Below are 22,958 nucleotides of genomic sequence, written 5' to 3'. Positions count from 1 at the left end.
AAAATAAAACCCACAATGGTTTTAGAGAACATTTTGGATATATTTGCATGTCAAAACATGATCACCAGTCAAACCAGTGACACCTAAACCCAACAGAGTGTGGTGACTTCTAGAAGGAAAGGAAAGGAAAGGAAAGGAAAGGAAAGGAAAGGAAAGGAAAGGAAAGGAAAGGAAAGGAAAGGAAAGGAAAGGAAAGGAAAGGAAAGGAAAGGAAAGGAAAGGAAAGGAAAGGAAAGGAAAGGAAAGGAAAGGAAAGGAAAGGAAAGGAAAGGAAAGGAAAGGAAAGGAAAGGAAAGGAAAGGAAAGGAAAGGAAAGGAAAGGAAAGGAAAGGAAAGGAAAGGAAAGGAAAGGAAAGGAAAGGAAAGGAAAGGAAAGGAAAGGAAAGGAAAGGAAAGGAAAACGGAAAAGAAAATCAGAAGGAAATTAAATTTATTCTAGCTCTGCCTCCACTAAACACCACGTGTGGGTGATTGCAACACAGCAAAACTCTACTAGTCTTCAAAAGTGCCTACTAAAGAGAAGGAAAAAGAAGAACAATTAACATGTAGTCTGTTACATTAAAAAAAAAAACAATCGGATGCACATTTTCCTATTGCCTGTTAGCTTTGCCTAAAGACCTTCTCAGCTACTACGACAAGCAAAGAAAACTCAACGTTCCGAGTCAGAACCCTTCCAAATCAGTTGATACAACATTACAGTACAGTCAACTAACATCCTTCCAGGTCTTCTCTCAGCCTCCCAAGTCCTCAGCCCAGCCTTACACACCTAGCTCAGTGCAGCCTCAAAGCCATGTGCCGGGTACTGCGCCGCACGGATGGCTTCAGAGGAAGGGGAGGGCTGCGCCGCTGCTGAGGTGAGCACAGCTTCTCCTTGGCTTGCTTCGGCTGTGTGGTCGGACCAGCAAGAAGCGTAGTGTGGTAAAAAAATGTACAAAAAAAGAAAATAAATTAAAAAAGAAGAACCCAAATCCAAAGAAATGAAAAGGTGGAAGCTGGGTGAAGCTGCCATTTGTGTCGACCTCTCGCGATACGCTGTACTAAAAAACTCCTGACATATCCACCTGGCCTGGCCGCTCTGCCACCGCCTAGCAAAGGCAAAAATACAAAAGTCTTGGACTCCTCAGGGTTGGGGTGGGTTTGTTTTTGTTTTTGTGTTTGTGTTTTGTTTTTTTTTGCAGAATAAAGCAAAAAAAAAAGTCTTTGTGCTCCTTACTACCAGAAGCAAAAAAATTATCCTCTGAGTTACCACATGTAATAGCTTCTGGATGTGTCGACTTGGGTGGGCTTGGTCTCCGCGGAACCGTCCTTGTCTTTCTCGCTGTCGCCTTCCCAGAGGTTGATGAGGGGCGGGTAGAGCTCATTGAGCGGGATGGAAGAGGTCTTTTGCATATATTTCTTCAGGGAGTGGTGGTAGTTTTTCCTCTTGAACCTTTTGGTGATGTAAACGGAGATGGAGGCGAGACTGATGACGGCGAACATGGATCCCATGACCGCCGCCAGGGCAGTGCTGGTCTCCTGGCCGGAGATGTCGAGGGCGAATGCCGCATTCTTCGTCGTGACGTTGACACAGGACCTCTGCGTTTGCTGGTGGATGTTGGAGACGGTGAGGCACACCTCATAATCCGTGGCCGGCTGCAGGTGCGTGAGGTTGTACTCGTGCACATCCACGGGGACCCTGGCAGTGTAGGTGATGTGGGGGTTGTCAATCTTCATGGTGGCCGAGGACCATTTTAGGTTGGAAGTCATGACGTTGGAGTTCACCTTCCAGGAAACCAGGATGGAGTGGGACTCGGCCTGCTTGACGTAGATCTTGAGAACCTGGGTGCCGTCCAGGAGCGTCCCATTCACCCGAATGGTGGCCACCCTCGTGTCGGCCCCTTCTACGTTTTGAGCCACACAAGTGTACCTCCCAGAGTCTTCCACCTGGATGTTGGAGATTTCCAAGGTGCCTTCATTGCTGAGCTTGTATTTGTCAGAAAGGCTTTCAACAGTCACTTTATTGCCTAGAGGGGTGACCCAATAAATTTCTGGCTCGGGCTCCGCCATGGCCCGACAGTCCAACAGCACCGTCATGCCAATGTCCAAGTTCAAGTGATTAGGAAAGGTCTCGTGAGAGATCATTGGAAGACACTGCTCGTTTGAGTCCTGGATTAGCACTTCCTTCACCTGCTGCCCTCTGTACTCTGGGGGCATGGCGCAGAACATGGAGAGAGGCTCCATGAAGCGGATGTTGGTTTTGTTGGAGTTGACCCAGTGGATGACGCAGTCGCACCTGAGTGGGTTGCTGTGGATGCTGATCTCCCGCAGGTTGGGGAGGGATTCCACTGTCTTCTGGTAGACAGCATTCAAGGCATTGTTGTTGAGCATCAAGCTCTCCAGGGCAGGAACGTTGCGGAATGCCAGGCGGTGGATGTAAGACAGCTTGGGGTTGTTGGTGGCTTCCAGCTTGGTGAGCTCCGGCAGGTTGTCCAGGGCATACCTGTCCACAGAAACCAGTTCTCCCATGTTGTTGATCCCAAGCTCTTTCAACCTCAGCATGTTCCTGAAGTCACCTTCTTGGATTTTATGAATGGGGTTTTTGTTGAGATCCAGGAACTTTAAATTGGGAACTTTCTCAAGTGCCAGCTGAGGAACTTTCACCAGTTTGTTGTCGTAGAAGGAAAGACTCTCCAGGCTATCCAAGCCTACCAAGGCATTGCCAGGGATGTCTGTGAGATACATACCTGCCAAAACCAGACTCCTCAAGTTTGAGAGGGGTTTGAAATTCATATCTAGTATGCCAATGACGGGATTCTCTCCAATCATGAGAATCTCCAAGTTAGGAGTGGAATCAAACCAACGGCTGTCAATCACCTTTAATTTGTTGGAGTTGAGGTGTAACCTCAGAAGGTTCTTCAGGCCTGAGAAGGCGTTGGCAGAGATGCTGCTGATCTGGTTGTGGTTGATGTAGAGCTCCTGAAGGTTGCAGAGGTCTTGCAGGCAGTAGTCAGTCATCTCCGTGATCTGGTTCTCCTCGAGGTGCAAAGTGGTGAGCTGAGTGAGGTTGGAGAGCCCCACGTCTCTGATGCTCGTGAAGTTGTTCTGTGAAAAATCCAGCTCTGTTAAGTTGAAGAGTTGCTGGAGCTCATCTGTGGTCTTTGCAATGTTGTTGCTTTGGAGCAGGAGGACTTGGGTGTCGCTGGAAAGGTTGCTGGGGATTTTCGTTAGCCGGAGGTCATTGCAGTCAACCGTTGTGGCTTCCCTGTACGTTGACTGAGGTGTGAACCACGGCCTGATTTCACACACACAAAGCTGGGGGCACTCGTTACTCTGCATGGAAGACTCAGTTAATGAATTCATTAACAATTCTAGCACCAACTGGCAGACAGTTAGGACGACTCCAGCCTTCGCCATGCTGCCGGCTTCAGCCCCTTAGAGCAGCGACAGACCCAGAGGGCAGGCTGCTGTCAGGCAGAAAAGGTAAAGCTTAAAGGTTAAGGTGAAAGGCTTGGACATCCAGAAGGTGCAAGAGGGGTTTCTGAGCTTAGAGAAGACAAGAACAGCTCTGGAGGCTCTCAGCTGCTCCTCTGTGTTGCACAGTCTTCTGCAAGTTGTTGTCTGGTGATGTTCCTGGAAACAGAAGAGGGGACAAGTTACGATCATCTCCTAGACTGCTCATGTTTTATTGCATTTCTCATCTTTTGGAGAAAAATATCTAGACCCAATCATTATTTTACCATTCAGCTCTCTTAGAGAATCCTGATCTGGTGGAGTTCAGTTGTGGAAGGTTTGGAGCTCTCTCTTGCTTGGGATTTACATCAGAAAGCTCAAAGTTTTGTGCAAGGAAAAACCTTTGTGGCCCAGCTCAACAGGGTGCTGGGCCAGCTCATTTCAACTACACCATCACCTGGAAAGGTTGGACCAGATGGTCCTTGGGGTCCCTTCCAACCTGGCTTTCTGTGATTCTTTTAGTTCTAGTGAAAAGCAAAACGTTTTAGTTCTCTTAGCAAGCAGAAGTTTTCCTCTTCTGTTTTTGTTAACTCTCACTCGTTTGAATGGCTTGAGAAAGGTGCCAGGTGGAGGACACCCTGGCAGCTGGCTCTCAAAGGAAGGTTCATTATAATCCTCATGGGAGTCTGGGTGCCAGAGCTGGCCCTGAGGTTGAGATTCCAGGTGTGGGGAATTCAGGCTTTATAAATTTCAAGCTCAGTGCAGCTGAACTTTGCCAAACTTGATCCGAGCTAATCAAATTGGTTCCAGATAACAGCTTAGATTTAATCCAGCTAAGCACCAAACAATGGCAGTAAATTTGATTAACTGAACCTCCTGTCCTTATTCCAGCTGTTTGCACAGGACTCTGCATCCCCTGGGAATTGCTTACCACCCTTCCAAACTGCTCTGTAGCTACACCAGTTGTGCCTCCTTAGCCTGGAGCTGTTCATGCAGCAGTGAGCTGGGATGAGCCCAGCGCTGTCCAGCGTCCCTCCCAAACCTGTTGAGTCATCACTCTTGAAACACAAACCCGAGGACAAGCTGATCTCCTAGGAAAACCTTCCTCCTTCTCACTTCATTGAAAAGCCCTGGACAGGCTGGAGAGTTGGACGGAGAGGAGCCTTGTGAGGTTCCAAGTGTAGGGTCCTGCACCTGGGGAGGAACAACCTCCTGTACCAGGACAGGTGAGAGGTGACCTGCTGAAAGCACCTCTGCAGAGAAGGACCTGGGAGTGCTGCTGGCACTTTGGGACACAGTTTAATGGCCATGGTGGTGTTGGGTTGAGTGTTGGACTCGATGATCTTGGAGGCCTTTCCCCCCCAGAACAATGTGAGATGTCTCTGGTCCAGCTTCACAGCCTTGGCTCAGTGACTTCTGTCTAAGCAGACGAAGATAAAGGAGTCCTGCCCTGAAAGCTGTGGGCCCTGCTGATGCTTCAGCAGTGCTTTAGCTCTGTTGCAGTTGTACCATTCCTGTAATACCTTAAAAAGGAAACTGCCTGAGAAGACATTTCAAAGCTTCCTTTCAAATACATTGGAGCACATCTAGATGGTGGGGGAAAAAATAGCAAACTTGAAGCTTCCTTTGTGGAATATTTAGATCCTCTTCCTTGCTCATTCCATTGATCGTTCCTCCTTGGCAAGGAGGCATTGCTGGCTCTATTGGCTGCACTTGTGGGTTTCTGATCACTGCAGACATATGATTTTACAAGTTCCTACTGACACTTTCTCCTCTCTGGCTATTTTCTACAGCAAATGGATTTAATTTGCTCTAAGTGGAAAATGTTCTTTAGAAATGACCTGCACATTACTGTCTGCAATCTGCCCCAGCCCAGGGCAGCTGGGATCAGGCTCTAAATGCCAATCCAGTAAATTCTGATCTGCTCCACATGCCCCAGTCCATTTTTAGTGCTCTACTTCTCTGAATGGCAGCCCAGGGGCCACAGCAGGAGGGAAAAGCCAAGCCATGGGCTTGTGCTTGTGCTGTGAAACCTCTTCCATCGCTGATAGAAACTAAAGCTGCTATCAGTGGAAAAGTGCACTGCAGGGTGAGGTACAACTGAGTAAAGGATACAGGGGCAATGGCTTTGAGCTGGAAGAGGGCAGATTTAGACTGGAGATGAGGATGAAATTCCTGACAGTGAGGGTGGGGAGACACTGGAACAGGTTGCCCAGGGAGGCTGTGGATGCCCCTCTCTGGAGGTGTTCAAGGCCAGGTTGGATGTGGGCTTGTGCAGCCTGGTCTAGTGGAAGGTGTCTTTGCCCATGGCTGGGAGTGGGAACTGGATGATCTTCAAGGTCCCTTCAAATAGAAACCATTCTGTAAATCCATAAATAGCAACAGCTGCTTTTCTTCTGCCATTTCTGTATGATTGACCATCTTGGCTCTCATGGTTGTAAGAAGAAGCTGCCAGCCCTCTGAGGCCTCTTGGATATCTCAGCTTTCCAGTCCTTGCAGCATCGGTAGGACTGGCCACAGACACCTCTGTGACATGTAGTGTCCCAAAGAATAGTATAGCACAATGTTAAGTGATGCCAATCACAGAATCATCATAGAATGGCCTGAGTTGGAAGAGACCTTAAAGATCATCTAGTCCCAACCCCATTGCCATGGGCTGTCAGGGACACCTCCTACCTTACAAGTATTGGAAGGGGCTGCCCAGGGAGGTGGTAGTGTCACCATCCCTGGAGGTGTTCAAGTGATGTCTGGACGTGGCACTTCAGGACATTATTTAATGGCCATGGTGGTGTTGGGTTGCAGGTGGAACTCAATGGTCTTAGAGGTTTTTTCCAACCAAATCAATTTTATGATTCAATGTTTTGTGCTAGGTGACCTCCTCTCAGGGAGCTGTAGAGAGCAATGAGGTTTGCCCTCAGCCTCCTTTGCAGACTGAACACCCCCAGTTCCCTTAGCTGCTCCTCTCCAGCCCTGCTCTCCAGACCCTTCCCCAGCCTTGCTGCCCTTCTCTGCACTGAAATGTGTTTTCTAAACCTGCCTGGGCATTGTGATCCTGGGCAAGCTGCCATGGGTGCACCTCCTTTAGCAGGAAGATTGTTATTGGATGATCCTTAGAGGTCCCTTCCAAGACCACCAGGCTGGCATTCTGTGAAGGTGTTGTCCCTTCCTCAGCAACTGCATTAATGGTCACTAGTGCAGAAGAAAGAATCAAGATGGCTTTATCATAGTTATTTGGGTGTCTGTTCTGCAATAACAATGCTGGCACAGAAAAATCTTCTCTCTCCCCAGTGAGGTCATTCAGCTCTTGCAAGATCTCTTTTTTTGTTGCAAGGAGCATCAGCAGAGCTGGTGGTTGGCAGCCCTTTGTACTGATTGTGCCTGGGTAACACTTGGAGGGATCAGAAACACAGAGAAAATTACCTGGGGCTAAGACAAGCAATTTATTTGGCACTTGCTGTGAGCCCCAAGCTGTTCTGCAGCACCAACACAGCTCTCCACAGCAATGCTTTCAGTTCTGGAGCCTAACTGCTGCAGTAGCCTTTCAGAAACTTGTCTGTGCTGCTAATGACTCCTGCAGCTTCCTTGTTTCCGCATCAGCATCAGTTGTGAAACTACTGCCATACAAACACCCTCCTGGAATCCCAGCATGGTGGGAGTTGGAAGGGACCTCTGGAGATCATCCAGTCCAACCCCAGCAGCTTGCCCAGGAGCACAATGCCCAGGGAGGGTTGGAAGCTCTCCACACCAGGAGACTCCACAACCTCTCTGGGCAGCCTGCTCCAGGCCTCCAGCACCCTCACAACAAACAACTTTCTCCTCCTGCTCAGGTGGAACCTCCTGAGTTCCAGTCTGTGCCCCTTGCCCCTTGCGCTGTCCCTGGGCACCACTGAGCAGAGTCTGCCTCCAGCCTCTTGCCCCCCACAGCTCCTTTAGCTCTTGCTGAGCATTGCTCAGCTCCCCTCTGGGGCTGCTCTTCTGCAGGCTCTCAGCCCCAGGGCTCTCAGCCTTTGCTCCTCACAGAGCTGCTTCAGGCCCCTCAGCAGCTTTGTAGCCTCCCCTGGACTCTGTCCAGTAGTTCCCTGTCTCTCTCGAACTGGGGAGCCCAGAACTGGACCCAGTCCTCCATATGGGGCCTCACTAGGGCAGAGCAGAGAGTGAGTAGCACCTCCCCTGACCTGCTGGCCACACTCTTGTAAATGCACCCCAGGTGACCTTGGCCACAAGGGCCCATTGCTGGCTCATGGTGAACTTGTCTACCAGAACTTCCAGGTCCTTCTCCACAGAGCTGTTTTCCAGCAGCTCACCTCTCACCTGTCCTGCTGCTGGGGCTGTTCCTGGCCACGTGCAGGACCACCGAGGTGTGTAAAGTCTCTGATGCCAGCGGGAAATCTGCTGCTTACCAGCCTGAACTGTGTGAAATGTGGACATGCCAAGCTGAGTGACATCAGGTGAAAAGCATTCCAAACTCTGAAGATGGCAGCTTGTTATTGAAAGCCCAGACAAACCCTTTAGGAGATGCAATAACAGCAGAAAGCTCCCAAACATCCTCAGGGCTTTACAGTAGTTAAGCTTTGGGTGGACTTTTTTTGTCCTTGCAAATACAGCAAACTTCTTCTCCCTGTCTGTACACAAATTGCATCCCAGTGAAGGCTGTGTTTAATTTTAGGCTAAGCGCTGGTGAGGAGGCCACTCGCTGCATTTCAGGACAACCTTTGTCAGTGGTTCCTCTGCAAAACACTGCTCTGATCTCCACAAAAAAAAGGCAAAGAGCATCCTATTCATCAAGCCTGTGCTGCAGGAACTGCCTGGTAGGTCTTTGGAGTTCCTGCCTCATGGAGCTTACTCTTCAGCCTTGCAGCTGATCCAGTGCTTTTCATTACAATATTGAAGCCATTTTGCAGGAGAGCACAAAAACTCTTTTCATTGATATACTGATGTATCAATGAATAGTAGAAGGGGCTGGGTACCCCACAGAGAGCACAACTGTGTGGCATCCAGCCCCTGCTACTCCCCTTCATGGCCCATCACATCCACCTCAGGTGGCTCAGTTGGTAGCACATCAGACCCTTAATGGGAAGGTCATGAGTTCAAGCCTGCAGTGGGCAGTAGTGTCCTCCCTCCTCTAGTCATGGGGTCTGTGGTGACAGGTTGGACTCTATGATCCTTGAGGTCTCTTCCAACCTTAGGAATACTGAATATCAACCATGGAATTGCCACCCAGCTTGAAAATCTCCTGCAAGCTGCCATTAACAAGTCACATTAGAAACCTGAGGGATAATGAGTGCCTTCTGAGCTGACATAGGCTGCTTGGTTTGGGGAACAAAAACAACCCTCAGGAAACCATTTCAGACCTGAAACAGAGCTGGGGAAGGGCCTGGAGAACAGAGCTGGGTTGGAGCAGCTGAGGGAATTGGTGGTGGTAAGTTTGGAGAAGAGGAGGCTGAGGGGACACCTCATTGCTCCCTGCAACTACCTGCAAGGAGGCTGCAGTCAGCTGGGGGTTGGTCTCAGGATACAGAAGGAGAGGAAATGGCCTGAAATTGTGCCAGGGGAGGGTTAGGTTGGAGATGAGGAACAATTTCTTTGCTGCAAGAATGGTCAGGAGTTGGAACAGGCTGTCCAGGGAGGTGGTGGAGTCCTCATCCCTGGAGGTGTTCAAGAAAAGTGTGGCCATGGCACTCAGGGACATGCTTTGATGGCCATGGTGGGGTTGGGTTGAAGGTTGGGCTCAGTGATCTCAGAGGTCTTTTCCAACCCAAACAATTCTGTGGTACTATTGCTTTTATACATTTGGGCAGTAGTAGTGTTCTGCCATGAGAAACCAAATTTAGCTCCCCCTTTTTTGTCATTATTCTCATGAGACAGATTGATCTTGGGCCATCAGGGGCTGCTCTTTTATTGCCCATCATTTCATATCCTGCCCCTGTGCAGTATGAAAGCAACAGGAAAGCTTTTATTCCATCTGATGCAGAAGAATCATTATTATCCTCATTCCACCTCATTACCAGATAAAACTCTTTGACCAGATCAGCTTTCCTGACAGCCAACCCAATAACTTCCACTGTCAGGTCACAAACTGCTTTCATAAGAGCCTTCTGGCAGCCCTTTTCCTGTGCACTGACGCACAGGACAGGTACCTGCAGCTGGTGGAGGTACAAACCACTTCCATTTCCACCTGCACATGTTGTAAGGCACTCACAGCCTGATGTACATTTGAAATGCAAGAGAGGATTTAAACCTAATTGGTTTGAGCTTGTACAGTGTCTAAAATTTACAGAGCATAACTAATTCTGGAAGCCCTGCTCCAGCTCTGCTGTGCACTTGGTGCATCTGCTGGCTGAAGAATGAAAGATGAGCAAGGCTGGAGAAATGCTGCTGCCTCTGGAAGAGCAGGAGTGGAGCAGGCTGCCCAGGGAGGTTGTGGGTATCCTCTCCCTGGAGGTGTTAAAGGCCAGGTTGGATGAAGCCTTGAGCAAGCTGGGCTGGTGGGAGGTGTCCCTGCCCATGGCAGGGGGCTGGAACTGGATGTTCTTTAAGGCCCCTTCCAACCCAACCCATTCCATCAGTCTATGAATATCTGGGATCTAAGACCCTCATGGAAGCATTTGAACAGCTTGTTACCCATGGGGGCATCTTGTTACCCTGGCTAACATCTTGTTACCTGATGTGGATTTCATCCTAGAACCCAGACAATCTTCACTTCTTACTATCAAAGTCAGAGAAATGGCTCCGAAAGAGGACACAAATGGCTCTAGAAGAGGAGTAGAATTTCCTTCTTGGTTATTTGACCTGGCTAGCAGAATGGAAGTGTAAATAATAATAAACCTGGGAGCACACCAGAAAGATTTTCCACCAGGAGCAATGTGGATGCCAGAACTCCCCAGGATTTTCCTGAAGCAACAGAAAAATCCTCTTCCTCTTCTCCTTCCTTATGGGTTTTTTTGCTGCCTGGCTTTCTGGCAGTGTGATTATTTTGCTTCCTACACAGTTCTAGATCAAACTCCAGTTTGATGAGTCACTCAGGAATCCCCCACAGTTGGGGAAGACCCCGGTGTGGAAGGAGTTGTTACTACCATAAAGGATGCCAGGAAAAGGAAAAAAAAAGGCACACACAAAAAAGCCATTTCCTGTGCTGGAAATGGAAGCCAATAAATAAAACCTGCAATGAGTCAGTACCTCAGGAGGTAGTTATAAAATCAACATCAGATCAGCCCTGCCTGGAGGAAATCATTAGGAATTGACCTGCTGGAAAAAAAAAACAACTCCACAGAGAAGGACCTTGGTTGGAGTCCTGGTGGACAAGAAGGTCTCCATGGGACAGCAGAGTGCCCTTGTGGCCAGGAAAGCCAATGGGATAGAATTAACCAGGTTGGAAAAGACCTTTGAGATCATCAAGTCCAACCTATCACCCAACACCATCTAACCAACTAAACCATGGCACCAAGTGCCTCATCCAGGCTCCTCACTGGAAGAGACCTTCAAGATCATCGTGTCCAACCCATCAACCAATCCAACCCACCTGAACAACTAACCCATGGCACCAAGCACCCCATCAAGTCTCCTCCTGAACACCTCCAGGGATGGTGACTCCACCACCTCCCTGGGCAGCACATCCCAACGGCCAATCTCTCTTGCTGGGAAGAACTTCCTAACATCCAGCCTAAACCTCCCCTGGCACAGCTTGAGACTGTGTCCTCTTGTTCTGGTGCTGGTTGCCTGGAAGAAGAGGCCAACCCCCACGTGGCTACAACCTCCCTTCAGGGAGTTGTAGAGAGCAAGAAGGTCTCCCCTGAGCCTCCTCCAGGCTAATCAACCCCAGCTCCCTCAGCCTCTCCTCACAGGGTTTGTGCATGAAGTATGTGGCCAGTAGGTCAAGGGAGGTTCTCCTCCCCTTCTGCTCTGCCCTGGTGAGATCACAGCTTGAGTATTGTGTCCAGTTCTGGGCTCCCCAGTTCAGGAGGGACAGGGAAATAGTAGAGAGTGTCCAACAGCAGGGCCTGGAACAGCTGTGTGATGAGGCAAGGCTGAGAGCCTTGGGGCTGTTTAGCCTGGAGAAAAAGCAGCCTGAGAGGAGATCTGATCAACGTTTATAAGTATCTGAAGAAGTCAGAAGCAGGGGCCAGGCTCTTTTCAGTGGTGTGCTGGGACAGGGCAAGGGACAATGAATACAAACTAAAACCCAGAAAGATCCACCTGAACCTGAGGAGAAACTTCTCCTGCTGCTGGAGGCCTGAAGCAGGCTGCCCAGAGAGGTTGTGGAGTATCCTTGTGTGGAGATTTTCAAGATGCATCTGGATGCATTCCTGTGTGACCTGCCCTAGGTGACCCTGCTCTGCCATGCCCAGAGACACCTCTCAACTAGACTCAGCTGCTCAAGGCCTCATCCAACCTGGATTTGAGCACCCCCAGGAAGGAGGCAGCCACAGCCTCCCTGGGCAGCCTATTCCAGAGACTCACCAGCCTCAAACTCCAGAACTTCTTCCTCAGCTCCAGTCTAACCCTGCTCTCCTTCAGCTTCAAACCATTCCCCCTTGTCCTGTCTCTAGACACCCTCATGAAACGTCCCTCTGCAGCCTTCCTGCAGGATCCCTTCAGCTCTTGGAAGGCAGCTCTGAGGTCCCCCTGGAGCCTTCTCTTCTCCAAGGCTGAACGGCCTGTCCTCACAGCAGAGCTGCTCCAGCCCTTTCCCTGGCTGTACTCTGTGTTTAGTGTTCAATTATTGATGATTAAGTATTGAACTCTATTTTACTCCTGGCCTACATCTGTCTGTGCAGTTCAGACATGCAGCAAGAGTAGAAGAGTAGAAAAGATTCTATTGATTTTTTTCCGTAGGAATTAGATGTTTGCAAGATCAAATTCTCTGCTGCTGAGCTCTATTTACATATAAATGTTACTGAAACCATCTCTTGAATCTCCTGGTGTGGAGACACCTCACCCTTCACTCAAGTTTCTGAGCATACCAACCAGAACAGGAAGGGATTTAGCAGGGGAGGTGCTAAGATCTAATAGAAAGCCTGACAGGACCAAGACAAAGCTCTGGAATTCAACCAAGTCGAGATGGGGGTGGAAGGAATTCCATTAAGTGGTCACAGATTTGGGGTTGGTGCTGCTCTGAACTGAGGCTTTACTCTGAGCTAAGAATAAAGTTCTTGTCTCTCCAGTGAGAGAGCTGCACTACATCACCCTCCACCCCCACCCCACCCCCCATGTCACAAGGCTTTTCATGGGTTCCCACAGGAGGTTTGTCTGGGTTTCTGAAGTCCTCCTGCTGCCATTCACAGCTGGTGACCCAACATCACGCTGCACTGAGAACACACACCTTGTGGGGACTGTGTGGAGGAAATGGCCTCAAGTTGCACCAGGGAAGGGTTAGGGTGAAACTTCTCCACTAAAAGGGTTCTCAAAGACTGGAGCAGGCTGCCCAGGGAGGTGGTTGAATCCTCATCCCTGGAGGTGCTTCAAAGAGGCAGAGATGTGTTGCTGAGGGACCTGGTTTAGCACCAGCCTTGGTAGAGGTAGAGAATGGTTGGACAGGGTGACCTTAGGATAATTTGGCCTACAGAAGGCTTCCATGATTCTATGTTTCCCATCATTATTTTGTTCCAAAACTGCTTGAGTCACATTGCTTGGAACACAGAACAGGTCACCTGCCATGCCAACAGGAGAGGAAGGCAAATCAGCTGAGGATGGTGCCAATGGTAGTAGCCTGTATTGAGCTACTGATCTCAGGTATCCCTGATGTGTTGAGACTCACTTTGTTTCATGCAGAAACCATCACAACCCTGCTTGGAGAAGCTCCTAAGATGAACAGAGGGAACATACTTCACATTTAATGCATTTGTGTGCTTAGGAACAGACCTGTCAATTGTTCCCTTAGTTCTAGTCATCAGTCTTGGCATGGCCAAGGCAGCTGTTTTTCCACAGATGGGTTTGTTTCAGAAGTGTTTGCAGGATAGAGAGGGACTGCTGCAGAAAATGGAGTTCAGTGGTTTCTCTCCAAAATGCTGTGGAGATGAGGCCCTCACCTGGTTAAGGTGACTCCCTGGAGCACAGGAATGGTTAACTTGTATAGATTCTCAAGGTGAGCCTCCACAGGGCTCTGGGCAACCTGATCTAGTTGAGGATGCCCCTGCTGAGTGCAGAGGGGTTGGACTGGATGAGCTTTGGACGTCCCTGCCAACCCAGACCATTCTGTGATTCTAGGCTGGGCTTGGTTGACTTCAAGGAGGCAGAAAGGGAAACACTTAGCAAGGGAAGTATCAAACCCCATTTCTCTGCTTTTACTTAGTGCCTTATACTTGGATGAAACCATTTTCAAGCCCTATTTTCAAGCAGCTGTGTTACAGCTGATTCACTGGAGTGGCTCACCTGCAGGGAGAACCAAGTTCTCTTGGCACTGCAGTGCCTGTTGTCAGTGCTGGGTCTCTGCAGCTATCAATATTTACTCTCTTTCTGTTAGGAGTGATGGATCATTTGTAATTTCCAAACTGAGCAAGGCCAGTCAGTAGCTCATCTGCATCCTCACCAAGTATGCTCTCACAAGGTATTTTTGGGCTTGCTTAATCAAATCATACGATGGGTGAAAAGTCAAAGTGGAGAATCCACTAGATCCATGATAAAGATTTTCAAAGTACAAAAAAAAGTATCAATCCAAGCATGGATTGCCACTTTATGAGGATCAAGAATTCTCTCCACATCACTTTCAGGTCTTTCTCAGAAGTTGTTTGGTCTGAAATGACTTAAGCTCCATCCCTGGAAGCATTCCAGGTCAGCTTGTCTGGGGCTCTGTGCTACCTGCTCCAGTTACAGATGTCCCTGCTGACTGCAAGGGGGTTGGACTAGATGAGCCCAGCCAGGCCTGGGGGCCTTTTGGGACCTCCTCGTTGGCAGTCCTGAGGAAAGATGGGGCTGCACTGTCCACCTGGGACTCATGCTGCCAGTGAGTCCAGGCAGTGACAGCTCCCACCCATAGCAATGTAGAAACAAGCTGCTGGGTAGACCTTGCTCTAGTGCTGCTCCTAGAGCACCATGGCATGGCATCACCACTCCCCTGACACCTGCCTGGGGTTTTGCTCCCTTCCCATGCAAGAATCACAGAACACTTTAGGTTGGAAGGCACCTTTCAAGGACATCTTGTCCAGCCCCCCTGCAGTCAGCAGCGACATCCTCCACTAGATCAGGCTGTTCAGAGCCCCAAACAACCTGAGCTGGAGTGGTTCCAGGGATGGGGCATCTACCACCTCTCTGGGCAACCTGGGCCAGGGTCTCACCACCCTTAGTGTAAAATTCCTCCTTCTCTCTGGTCTGAGTCTCCCCTCCCTGCACAAGCCACCCACACCTTGCCCACCCCTGCTGGGTGGGACATCGCTGGGTGGAGGTGAGGAGCTGCTGTGCTGGGATCAGCCACATGTGCCCCTTTGCCAGCAGCAGAGTAACCAGCAAGAGGAAAACCCTGTCAAATACCTTGCCAGGGGGGAGCTTGGCTCCCAAATGCAGCTGAAACTCCTGCTCTGATCCAGGCTGACAGAGACATAGATGGCTTGGAATCACCAGAGGCTGGGCAATTAAATACCTGGAGATGAGGTGGTGATAACCTCTAAATAAGCCCCAGGAGGATTTGTTGTCTCCAGCATTAAATGGACCTCTTTGCCTTGTGGAAACACTGCCCTGTGCTTGCCCTGAGGCCTGATGGGCAGCACCTCAGGAGAGAGAATTATGGAGTGAGGCTGCTATGCCCAGTAAAGCAGGGAAAGAGCTCTTTCCCCTGGCACTTTTATACCTTCCATGCATTCTCAGTACAGCATCCTGTTAAATATTTCAAGGCTGTTACTTACAATTGCTTTGCCATGTCCTTCTTTAAGTTAAAAGGGAAAGAGAAAAGCAGGAGGTATCTACTGCAGCTCAAATCTTGATCTTTAGAAACCGTGCTCCAGGTAAAAAAAGCAGGACCTGTTTCTCTGGATAATTCAGCCAGCTGGAAAGCCAGGAAGAGGCTGCCTTGTGTCACCAAATCAGCATCTTCTGAACTAGCAGGTGAAGTCACAAAACCTATTTTGCAGTAGAATTTAAGAGCAGAGACTAATTCTCCTCCCACTGATGCCAAAGACTTCTGCTGTCTTCAAGAGGAGGAGAATTAGGCCAATCCAAAATAGGCCAATCCAGTATTTTCCTTCAGTGCCATGGGTAGGAAAATGCAAAATGACACCCAAATAGCAAAACAACATCTGAGGAAAGTTGCAGGGCTTTAAGCAGCAGTGAGCAAGAGAGTGTGGTGGGGAAGAACTTTGATCTGGGTGCCTCTTTGGCCTGGCTGGACTCACGTTTGCTCTTACAAAGTCCACTAGTGGAGACTTCGTTGCACAGCTGCAGGGAAAGAATGAGGCTGGAGGTAATGCACAGCCTCAGTGGAGTGTTTCTTATCAAAGTGGGCATAGAGTCATAGAATGGGTTGGAAGGGACCTCCAAAGGTTTTCCAGTCCTGCAGGCAGCAGGGACATCCTCAGCTAGATCAGGTTGCTCAGAGACTTTTTGAGCCTGACCTTGAATATCTCCAGGGATGGAGCCTCAACCACCTCCCTGGGCAACCTGTTGCAGTGTTCCAGCAGCCTCCTGGTGCAGAACTTGTTCCTCACATCCAGTCTCAATCTGCTCTGCTTTCATTTCACACCATTGCCCCTGGTCCTGTCACTGCAGGCCTTTTGGAACAGTCCCTCTGCAGCCTTCTTTTAGCCCCTTCAGGTACTGGAAGGCTGCTGTTAGGTTGGAAGGGACCTCAGAGCTCATCTACTCCAACCTTCCCACCATGGGCAGGGACACCTCTCAACTATGCTCAGCTGCTCAAGGGCTCATCCAACCTGGCCTTAAACATCCCCAGGCAGGAGGCATCCACAACCTCTCTGGGCAGCCTGTTCCAGAGTCTCACCACCCTCCTACTGAAGAAGTTCTTCCTCAGTGCCAGTCTGACCCTGCTCTGCCTCAGCTGTCCTGAGGCTGCAACGCATCGTGCCTGGCAGTGAGCATGATCTAAACAGAAGGGAAGAGAGATGGATTTATGTGCTTCCAAAAAACTTTACATTGATTCTCTCCAGTCCTCTGTCTGCAAAATGTCTGCCAGGGAGGGAAAGGAAAAAAAAAAAAAAACAGAGGAAAAAAATCCTCTGGAGCTTGGCAGGATGAAGCCTCACACGTGTATTGTTCGTGTAGCTATGGTAACCTACAAATGCCACCAGTGTTTCCATTTCATACACAAATGAGGGGACAGCTGTGGAGACCACATGTCTGCCAATGGAACAATCTCTGTGAACTGGGGTGGCTTGGGCAGAAAATTACAACTCATTTATATTAATCAGGGCTTCAGAGCACAGCCTCCTCCCCGCTGCACGGAGAGGATTCGCACTTCTCAGAGCGTTCGGCTCCCCGGCAGATGCTGTCAGCAGCCTGCTGCTTTGCTGGGTGGGAAGCAGGGCAAGGAGCTGCTGTGTGACCAGCCTGCACCCTCCTAGGAATGGCACTCAACTTCTTCCCTTTGCTTTTGCCTTTTGCTGATCCTTGCTCTGAGGCTTGAGTTAGAAGAAAAGGAGGCTGAAGGGAGACCTCACTGCTCTCTTCAGCTCCCTGGGAGGAGGTTGGAATGAGGTGAGTGCTGGTCACTTCTCCCCAGTAACAAGTGATAGAACAAGAGGAGACAGCCTCAAGTTGCAGCAGGGGAGGTTTAGGCTGGAATTAGAAGAAACTTCTTCCCTGAAAGGGTTCTCAAAGACTGGAACAGGCTGCCTGGGGAGGTGGTTGGATCCCCATCCCTGGAGGTATTTAAAAGGTGCAGAGAGGTGGTGCTGAGGCACACAGCACCAGATTTGGTACAGTTAGAGAATGGTTGCACTCAGTGACTTTAAAGGTCTTCTCCAGCCAAAGTGATTCCATGGTTCTGAGCCTGACACAAAGCCTGAGCTGGAACCAGGCATGCTCCAAGGGGTTCAGCTGGGGAGGCAGCAGAAACCAGGTGGTGTGGAGCTGCAGCACATCTACCAAAGCAGAAAAAAAACCCAGTAATTCCTTTTTTCCTTACCCATATTATTAACAGGAAGGAAGGCTGCTAAACAATTCATGCAAGAGATTAAAACCATAATCTAAAATGATAGTTGAAATGAACTTGGAGCTGCTACCATCCCTAACCACAGCAACAAAAGATTCCCTCGACTCGATAACGTGACTGAATTACCTTTGCAGTCGATATTGCACTACACGAGCTGCAGCACCACCAATACTTGGCTGAGGTTATGATTCATCCAAGGTGCTTCAAGTGTCCCTACAGCAAAAAAAAAATATCATCAGGAGCTGGTGGCTGCCAGCCTGCTGACAGAAGGATGCAGCCTAATTACAGCACAGCCACCAGCAAAACTTTTCCCTGCCTCCTGCAGTGCCACCACACTGTGCCGAGGTAAAACAAAAGGCTGCAGTGTCTCACGGAATCACAGAGTTGTTTGGGGTGGAAAAGACCTCTAAGATCGAGTCCAGACAGCAACCCAACCCCACCATGGCCATCAAACCATGGCCCCAAGTGCCATGGCCACAGGGTTCTTGCACACCTCCAGGGATGGGGATTCCACTACCCTGGGCAACCTGTGCCAGTCCCTGACCACTCTTGCAGCAAAGAAACTGTTCCTTATCTCCAACCTAAGCCTCCCCTGGCACAATCTCAGGCCATCTCCCCTCCTTCTATCACCTGATCCTAGGGAGAAGAGACAACCCCCACCTGACTGCAGCCTCCTTTCAGGGAGCTGTAGAGAGCAACCCCTTCATCCCAGCAGCATGTGGGACTTCTCCATACAGCAAGTAGCCCTCAGTGTTTCTCTGTGCCATGACGATGAAAGCTTTAACCAACTCTTCCTTCAGTGATGGCATTTCCTCCATGAGCTGCAGCCCAGGGCGCACTGAAGCGGTTTTCACCCAGTGCTTCCCAGCCTCCAAGCTGGATCTGCGCCTACACAGTTGTCTGAGCCCTGCTACATCCGACTGAACAGAAGTTTCATTCTGCAGCCTAAGTCTGGATGTGCTCAGAGTTATTCCTGTCAGTAAAGAAAAGTCTTTCACAGTTCAGATTTTAAAGTTTTTATCCTTTTATCATCTCTACAACTTGACAGAAGCCCTGATTCCCTGCAACAGTCAGTGGTATTGCTCACGTCTGCTCTAGCTCCATGGAGAACGCCCAGGAGCATCACAGCAACTCAAAGCCCAAAACACCTCTGAGGATGCAGAACTTAGAGGGACTGCATAACAGTTCCATTCAGACAACTTTTTATCTGTCAAGGCAGAAGTTTAGCTCTTGCAAAGCCCCAGGTTTGCTCTTTTTCAGGACATGTTGGGACCCAGTGGGCACTTGGTTGAGGGGGTGTGATGTTTGATGCTGAGCAGCAGCGAGGGTGAGCACCCCAGGGCTGAACAGACAGGCGTGCCCCTGTCCTGGAAGTGTTCAGGACCAGGCTGGATGAGGCCTTGAGCAACCAGGGCTGGTGGGAGGTGTTCCTGCCCATGGCAGAGGACTGGAACTAGGTGATCTTTAGGTGCCTGCCAACCCAACCCATTCTAGAATGCTGTGAAATCCTGCACCCTCCACTGCTGCCTCACCTGGCAAGCTTCATGCACTGGTGGCTTTCCTCTCTCTCTGTCTTTCAAAGCCCAGCTTTCAGGACTTTTGGATGTACTCTGGTGAGATCCTTCTGGCACCAGCCAGAGCTGATGCAGTGTGGGACTGTGTGAGATCATCTTGTGTACATCTAAATTCATCTCTGTGGAGGGTTTATTGCTCAGAAAGACCAAATGCCTTTCCTAGGGAGGTCAAGGAAAGACTTCAAGGTTCGCAAACTAAATTTAGTTGGAGAGATCCAGGACTTGGGATCTGACACTCAGCTCCAGAAAGCAACGAGGAGCATCCTGTGCCTGATCCTTCTCCTTTAGACAATATCATTTGCTACTTGAGAGTTTGATTCCATGACTTTTCCTTCCCTCCCCTGGTGGGAAAAACTCACCCAAGTGGCACTAAATAACTTGGGGAAAGATGTAAGCCAGCAGCAGGCCAACATCTGCCGCGTCTCTCCTGGTGTGGCAGAGCCTGCTGACACAATGCACTCTCTCTCCCCTCTCAAAGGGGCTGTTCCAGGGGCGGGGGTGGGCTGTCCCCAACTCTCAATGGCCTCTTTGACAGCCGGCAGCCCCCAACAAAGGGGAGCTGAGCAGGGCCACCCGCCCTTTGTCCTGCTCTGTGGCCGCGCAGGGCTCTGAGCATCTTTAAGGCAACCAAAAAAACCCTACATAATCCCAGGATCCCAGCATGGTGGGGTTGGAAAGAATCTTTGGAGATCACCCAGTCCAGCCCCTCTTGCTCCAGCAGGGCACCCACAGCAGCTTGCCCAGCAGCACAATGCCCAGGGAGGGTTGGAAGCTCTCCACACCAGGAGACTCCACAGCCTCTCTGGGCAGCCTGCTCCAGGCTCCAGCACCCTCACAACTAACAACTTTCTCTTCCTGCTCACATGGAACCTCCTGGGTTCCAGTCTGTGCCCCTTGCCCCTTGTGCTGTCCCTGGGCACCACTGAGCTGAGCCTGGCCCCAGCCTCTTGCCCCCCACAGCTCCTTTAGCTCTTGCTGAGCATTGCTCAGCTCCCCTCTGGGGCTGCTCTTCTGCAGGTTCAACAGCTCCAGGGCTCTCAGCCTTTGCTCCTCACAGAGATGCTCCACTCCTCTCAGCATCTTTGCAGCCTCCCCTGGACTCTGTCCAGTAGTTCCCTGTCTCTCTTGACCCGGGGAGCCTAGAACTGGACCCAGCACTCCAGCTGTGGCCACATCAGCAGGTGCGGAATGCAGCGGTGGGGCTGCGGCAGGCGGGCAGTGCAGAGCAGGGCAGGAGGAGAGGACAGGAGCTGGGTCAGGGAGCAGGGGCAGGGCAGGAACTCCCTGTACGCAGCAGCTCCCCAGCCGCAGTGCCCCAGGTGCGAAGCGGCCGCTTCAACCCCAGCGCCTGTCCCGGCTCCCCGTGAACCCGGCCCCGGGAGGAAGGTGCCGGAGCCGCGGGCAGCCCCGGCTCGCACATACTGCGCCTTTATCTGCTCTTTCTGAAGGGCTATTGTTCCTCTGAAGACTCCTTGTCTTTTCAAATTCCTGCGGGTGAATGGCTGAGGCAAGACATCTGCCGGGATACGCTGCCATTGGCATGCAAATCCCGGCCGGGGGGACGCTGCCAGCTCCGCCACGCAGCCGGCGCCGGGCCCCGCTCCGCTCCCCCCGCGCCCCCGCCGCTACTCCGGGGCCCAGGTACGCGGCTGAGAAATCAGCGAGGGGGGAAAAAAATCCCAAACAACAACCCCCCAAAGCAGCAGCGCTTGTGGCAGCCAAAGGGAGGCAGGGGGAAGCGGCAGCGGCTTGCGGGGAAGATGCTGCAGCCTGCGCTTCTCCGCGGGATGCTCCGCGCAAGCACCGCATCCTCCGTCCCCATCACCCGGGATGCTCCCGTTGCGGTACCAAAATCACCTTCCTGCACCGAAAAAACCCCGCAGGAACTTTCCCGGGAGCGGTCGGGGGAGGTGCACGGTTCATTACCGCAAAACTTTCCTCCTTCCCAGACCCGCTGCGGACCGGACCCTCCCGCAACGCACCCCCAGGAAACCTCCCCCGGGGATCTTCATCCTCGCAGCGCTCCCGCAAAGCCGGTTCCATCCCGGCGGCACTTACCGGCGGCTGGGATTAGCTCCCCGTCTCCCGGTTGCTCTCTCCCGGGGGCTGCCCGCGGAGGCTGCGCGGTGAGCGGCACATCCGCGGTTCTACCGCGGCTTGAAATGAGGGTCAAGAAATAGACGTAGTGGTAGTGGTGGACACGGGATTCCTGATAGCTTCCTTCCCACCGGGAATAAAGGAAACGCCGGGAGGGGGGAGGAGGAGGAGGGGGGGATGCAGTACCGGTACCCGCTGCCTGCTCTGTGCTGCTGCTGGTGAGCACCTGGGTAGGCGCCGGTGGTCAGCTGATGGGCTGAGCCCTCATTGGCTGCCCAGGAACCATCTGGAGGGGGGGCGGGGTCGAGCAGGGCGGATCTAGGACATGTCCCCGCCCCCAACCCCACCCTCCCGCAGTCCTGCCCCTCCCCGAGGTAGCTGTGAGCTGCCATCAGTAGGTTTCAGAGTTAACAGCTCACAGGAGCCTTTCTGGGCGGTGTGGCAGCGCTGATGCAGGTTGTTTGGGTTGAACCAACCATGACAAATGGCTCCATCTTTGGAAATAACACTGTATCCTAAAGTAGATCCTGCAGGGAATGGTGCCAGGGAACGTCCAACCTACCATGGAATCCTGTTCCAAGGGGTTTTTTTTGGTGTTAAAAGGGAAACAGAAACATCCCAGACTGGTCTGGGTGGAAGGGACCTTCCAGTGGTCAGGCTGGTGACATCTGCAACTACAGCAGGTTACTCAGAGCTCCAGAACACCTGATCCAGACTGCTTCCAGGGTTGAGATATCTCCCACCTCTGTGGGCATCCTGGGCCAGGGTCTCACCACCCTCAGTGTCAAAAATTGTTTCCTCCACTAGTCTAAATCTCCCTCTTCTAGTTCAGACCATCACCCTTTGTCCTGTCACAGCAGCCCCTGCTCAAAAGTTTGTCTTGTAGGTTTTCTTCCTAGCCCAAGGAGTTCCTGGCTGGACTGGACACCAAAGGTGTTGTGGAACTTACAGTGAGAAGATACTGGTTGGACTTGTTGACCTTCAAGGTCTTTTCCAACCCAAATGCTTCTGTGATTCTAAGGCCCTGGATCTGAGGCCACAAATCAGTCCAAGAGGTGCCAAACAGGCTCTGCACTTAAAGCTACTGATTGCCTCCAGAGGCAATGATTTTTTCCCCTGCAAGCCCCAAAGAGTCATTTGGGTAACACTAAAAGGGAAGTTTTTTCATATTGAAGGAAATGGAGTTTTTTGAAGGAACTCATCAGTGTCAGCCCAGAAGCTCCTTTGCTTTTGCTTGCACAGAGCCTGGATGCTGCTGTTCCCATCTGTCCCTCAGCCCTGGTGTGGAGGCAACCCGATAGCAGCTGGGGAAGCTGGCGAGTAAAGGGCTCTGGCTCTCTGCTGTCTCAGGGCAGGGAGTTGATTTTCACTTCCTCAGCAGGGCAGATCCATCCTTCCACACAGTATTAGTTACATGCAATCCTCCTGCTGCTCTCTGTGAGTCTCTCTTTTGGCACACAGAGGGAGGAGGCCTCAGCAGCCATGTCCCTTTTAATGGACTTTTGGTGTCTCAAGGCTGTGGTCTGTGCTGTGTCTGTCACACATGCTGCCTGCACTGTGGATCTGCAGGCTTGCCTGTGCTGCTGTGGGTGCCCCTGCTGAAGCAGGGAGCATGGACTGCATGAACTCCAGAGGTCCCTTCCAACCCTCACTGTGCTTTGATTCTTGGATTCTTTGCAGTCCCAAAGTGTTCACCTGCCATGGTGCTGAAAGGTGTCCAGAGAAAGGCCACGAGGAGGAGCAGAGGGCTGGAGCTGCTCTGTTGT

General features: G+C 51.0%; 1 protein-coding gene across 3 annotated transcripts; it reads right to left on the bottom strand.

The window, feature by feature from the left end:
- Window positions 1-553: 553 nt before the first annotated feature.
- Window positions 554-21,361, bottom strand: LRRN1 (leucine rich repeat neuronal 1). 3 transcript variants are annotated; one of them, XM_068154402.1, is made up of 3 exons: window positions 21,154-21,361; window positions 17,648-17,734; window positions 554-3,609 (listed from the first exon to the last, which is right to left on the bottom strand). In XM_068154402.1, the coding sequence occupies exon 3, from the start codon at window positions 3,391-3,393 to the stop codon at window positions 1,243-1,245; it is 2,151 nt and encodes a 716-aa protein (XP_068010503.1). In that variant the 5' UTR covers window positions 3,394-3,609; window positions 17,648-17,734; window positions 21,154-21,361; the 3' UTR covers window positions 554-1,242. The 3 variants fall into 3 exon arrangements, with proteins under 3 accessions (XP_068010503.1, XP_068010504.1, XP_068010505.1); XM_068154403.1 differs by lacking the exon at window positions 17,648-17,734; XM_068154404.1 differs by lacking the exons at window positions 17,648-17,734; window positions 21,154-21,361 and adding an exon at window positions 15,264-15,283.
- Window positions 21,362-22,958: the final 1,597 nt, after the last annotated feature.

This window comes from Melanerpes formicivorus, unplaced genomic scaffold (genome assembly GCF_026170545.1).
Source record: "Melanerpes formicivorus ecotype bairdi unplaced genomic scaffold, bMelFor1.0.p_v2 SCAF_28, whole genome shotgun sequence".
NCBI lineage: Eukaryota > Metazoa > Chordata > Aves > Piciformes > Picidae > Melanerpes > Melanerpes formicivorus.
This window is presented reverse-complemented; position numbering and strand designations above follow the sequence as displayed.